General features: G+C 44.7%; 1 protein-coding gene across 1 annotated transcript; it reads right to left on the reverse strand.

Moving 5' to 3' along the window:
* Positions 1-159: 159 nt before the first annotated feature.
* F5147DRAFT_655199 (uncharacterized protein) lies at positions 160-2186 on the reverse strand (the record flags this gene model as incomplete). The annotated part of the gene is made up of 17 exons (XM_041433948.1): positions 160-232; positions 318-397; positions 516-689; positions 742-768; positions 849-909; positions 1069-1105; positions 1138-1272; positions 1332-1391; positions 1448-1449; positions 1500-1501; positions 1555-1586; positions 1636-1667; positions 1707-1735; positions 1892-1906; positions 1959-1978; positions 2031-2063; positions 2114-2186. 17 exons carry the CDS (start codon positions 2184-2186, stop codon positions 160-162), a joined length of 885 nt encoding a protein of 294 aa, XP_041289875.1.
* Between the last annotated feature and the right edge of the window lie 864 nt (positions 2187-3050).

Consider the following 3050-nt stretch of genomic DNA (forward strand, 5'->3'; position numbering starts at 1 on the left):
TTCCCGCCATTGATACACCCCAAGCTCGCGTCGATATATACCTGGAATATTGCCGGTCACCGGCACCCACAAGTTTTTTTTTTTCCTTATTGGTCGTTGCGGCTGCCCACGTGCGAGACATCATAGTACTCTTCGATATTCCTTCACATTTTCCCCATTTTAACTTCTCCATGGCCCGGATGGATGTAAATGCATCTGACTAATGAGCGCTTCAGCTGTCTTGGCACTTGCACTGATCATCATTGTATTTCATTATTTAAATATTTAGCATCAACGACCGTGTTGGTTGCCAGACGTTCTGCATAATCTCAACTTACCAGTTGGTGCAAGCATAGGTGAGTAGCGACTTCGTTCCAGTAGTGACACAACAATAAATATTTTTGCCTAGACCTTTCAACTATACCATATGTTAAACAAATACCACGACGGATCATCAACCAATTTTCTCCTTCCTACAGAACACTCGGCAAGTATGTCCCTTGTCCCTACACAGTACTGCTAGTCGATACATGTACATGCTCCTGGAAAACAATCGAATTCATGCTAGTTTCTGCATCGGAGTCGGCCACAAGTTTGGCGTTGTATTCTCGAACGCTGAGGATGAGGCGTGGTCCCAGCAGAAACAGCTGCACAACCAATAAAATTTGAAGTGCGCCATCGAGTATCTGAACTGCAATAGCATTTGAATTCTACAGAAATGATAAGCAACGGTTGCCAGCGCTCAATGATAGGCGGGCGCACCTGGACCTCCGGAGAGATGATAACAAGCTGAAGGCAAGAGACGATAGCAAAGCTAGCATATGCAGAACTTGAGCAGACAAGAAACCACATTCACATGGCAAGCTCACCTTGCAAAATAAAGTACGTGAGATCGTATCAGCACTCTGAAACAGTCCCCGATGGACGATCCTGTCGATAAGCCAAGTTGTCGCATGTCACGGAATTGTTTCACAGCGATCCAGACTGCAATGAACAGTGCGAGGACCTCCCAAAAAGTGGTGAGTATCCAAACCGTTGAGTCCAGAAGCGGGGAACCCCCCTCATATTGTAAACCACACATATGCATACCAGAGAGTATCAACTCCTCTGGTGTTCACCCAATGAGCTGTGTTCTTGAAGTCAACAAGTAAAGCTTACCTAGTACGAGATCCTTCAGTTGTATTGCCGCGATTGTTCCGCAGACAATGTTAACACTCAGGAAGATGATAACAAGGAAGATAAGCATCATTTTAGATCCCTGATACATGGCATGTAAGCGAGCAATCATGATGACTTGCATTATTGTTTCAGTCGAGTCGATATCATAGAGGTAATGCAGCTGGGTAACTCACCGCCTAACATGGCAGCTACGACCACATTTGTACCATTTCCTGTGTGGCCCAAAATATTGCCTGAAAACCCCCCATTAGTGAACACCGTCATGCTAGTATCAAACACTCCGACTTACACCTGTCGATTCATTGCATCGAGCCAAGTTCGACAGTCAGAATATCACTCACCCCTACATACGAATAAATTCATTGGGTAGGAATGAGATAGTTGTGTAATACTCACTGCATCTGTGAGCGAGACAAACGGTATACTTCCTGTGTGCCGCTGGTTAGAAAAATCGAACACAGCACATATGAGACATACCCAGGACATTGTTACTAATCGTCAGAGATGAACTATTAGCACGGCGCCAAGTTATTGACCTCGACACATACACAGAATATGGTATTCCAATATAACGTATCTAAAACATTTTGGAGTTAGTGTAACCTGCCAACCACGCTATAACATGAGATACGAACAACCAAATACAGCAAAGTCATGAGTGACCAACGTTGCCTCTGTCGCGAATTCACTGTATTTTGCTGCTTTTCTTCTGACATGGCACGCTGTCACTCACCCAGATCAATTCAATCTGTGACAGCGTTCTTAGCAAGTTGGCTGCTCCGGCAATAACATCAACATACCTCTTGTCCTAGTGTGAGTGCTGGAAATATCATGTCAGAACATTAGTCATTTTCGAACACTGTCCTGCTCACCCCAATCGTATACCACCACGACGCCAGCAGCAACTGCGAAACCACAAGTCAATATTAGATCCAGACATCTTGATGCGACAAACCTATCCAATAACTATAAAAAATAGTTGAATTGATTGTCGGCCACCAATTGGGATCGTTTGAAACTACGGTCATATTCGAGGGATGGGTGTGAGCGAGTGAAGAATGTTAGTGGTGTGTAGCGATAGCATTCATGCTAGATATACCACCATTGAGCGCTCGTATAGCCAAGATCAGGTGAAGTATTGCAGTGCGAATGTGATCGTAACAAGCATATACAGTCTCTTTGGCTCCACTGGAGGTGTAAAAATCCTCCGATCACTCTTATGGAACAAGGGTTATTGCACCAGAGAACTCAGACAAGAAACCAGGACAGAATAGGTCGAAGTGGAGCAAATGTATCTCACCTTATCCGTCGCCTCGTACGCTTGAATTATTGAGCTATCATGATTGTATCAAACTGATGAAGAGAGAGATGGTAAGCATGGAGTGTATCCGATACATCGTGCACTTGATGTGATGGTGGTACATCGCACTGCCAGATGTATCCTGATTCGTGATTGATATCTGTTGAATGTTTCTAGGATACCATCCCGAGGTCGAAAAGGAAATTGCACATGAGGGACAAGAAGCCTATATCACAGGTGAAGTAAGCATTGTGGTACGAAGTCAAGCAAAAAGTGGAAGCCCTCGAGAATCAAAGTAGAAATTGATTTGCAAACCAGCATTAGTATGCAGGCCAATGCTCGGACGCCGGAAATGTTCTAGTTGTTGGTGATGTTAGCAACTTGTTCCAACGCCATTGTTGAGGTGTCCCGTAGGGAACCACATAGTTATCGATCTAACGTCACAGGTCTAAGCATGATGTGATCACAGCCAGCATCTGCTCTCGGCCTAGTAGCTGGCCAAGCTCGAGGCTTGCTATCAGCTCCCCCGACTGTTTTTCGTACCAATGTCACATTCTGTGGCCAGCATAGCATGAAGTCAGACAAGAAAAAT

This window comes from Suillus discolor (genome assembly GCF_016758755.1).
Source record: "Suillus discolor strain FC423 chromosome Unknown F5147scaffold_50, whole genome shotgun sequence".
Lineage (NCBI taxonomy): Eukaryota > Fungi > Basidiomycota > Agaricomycetes > Boletales > Suillaceae > Suillus > Suillus discolor.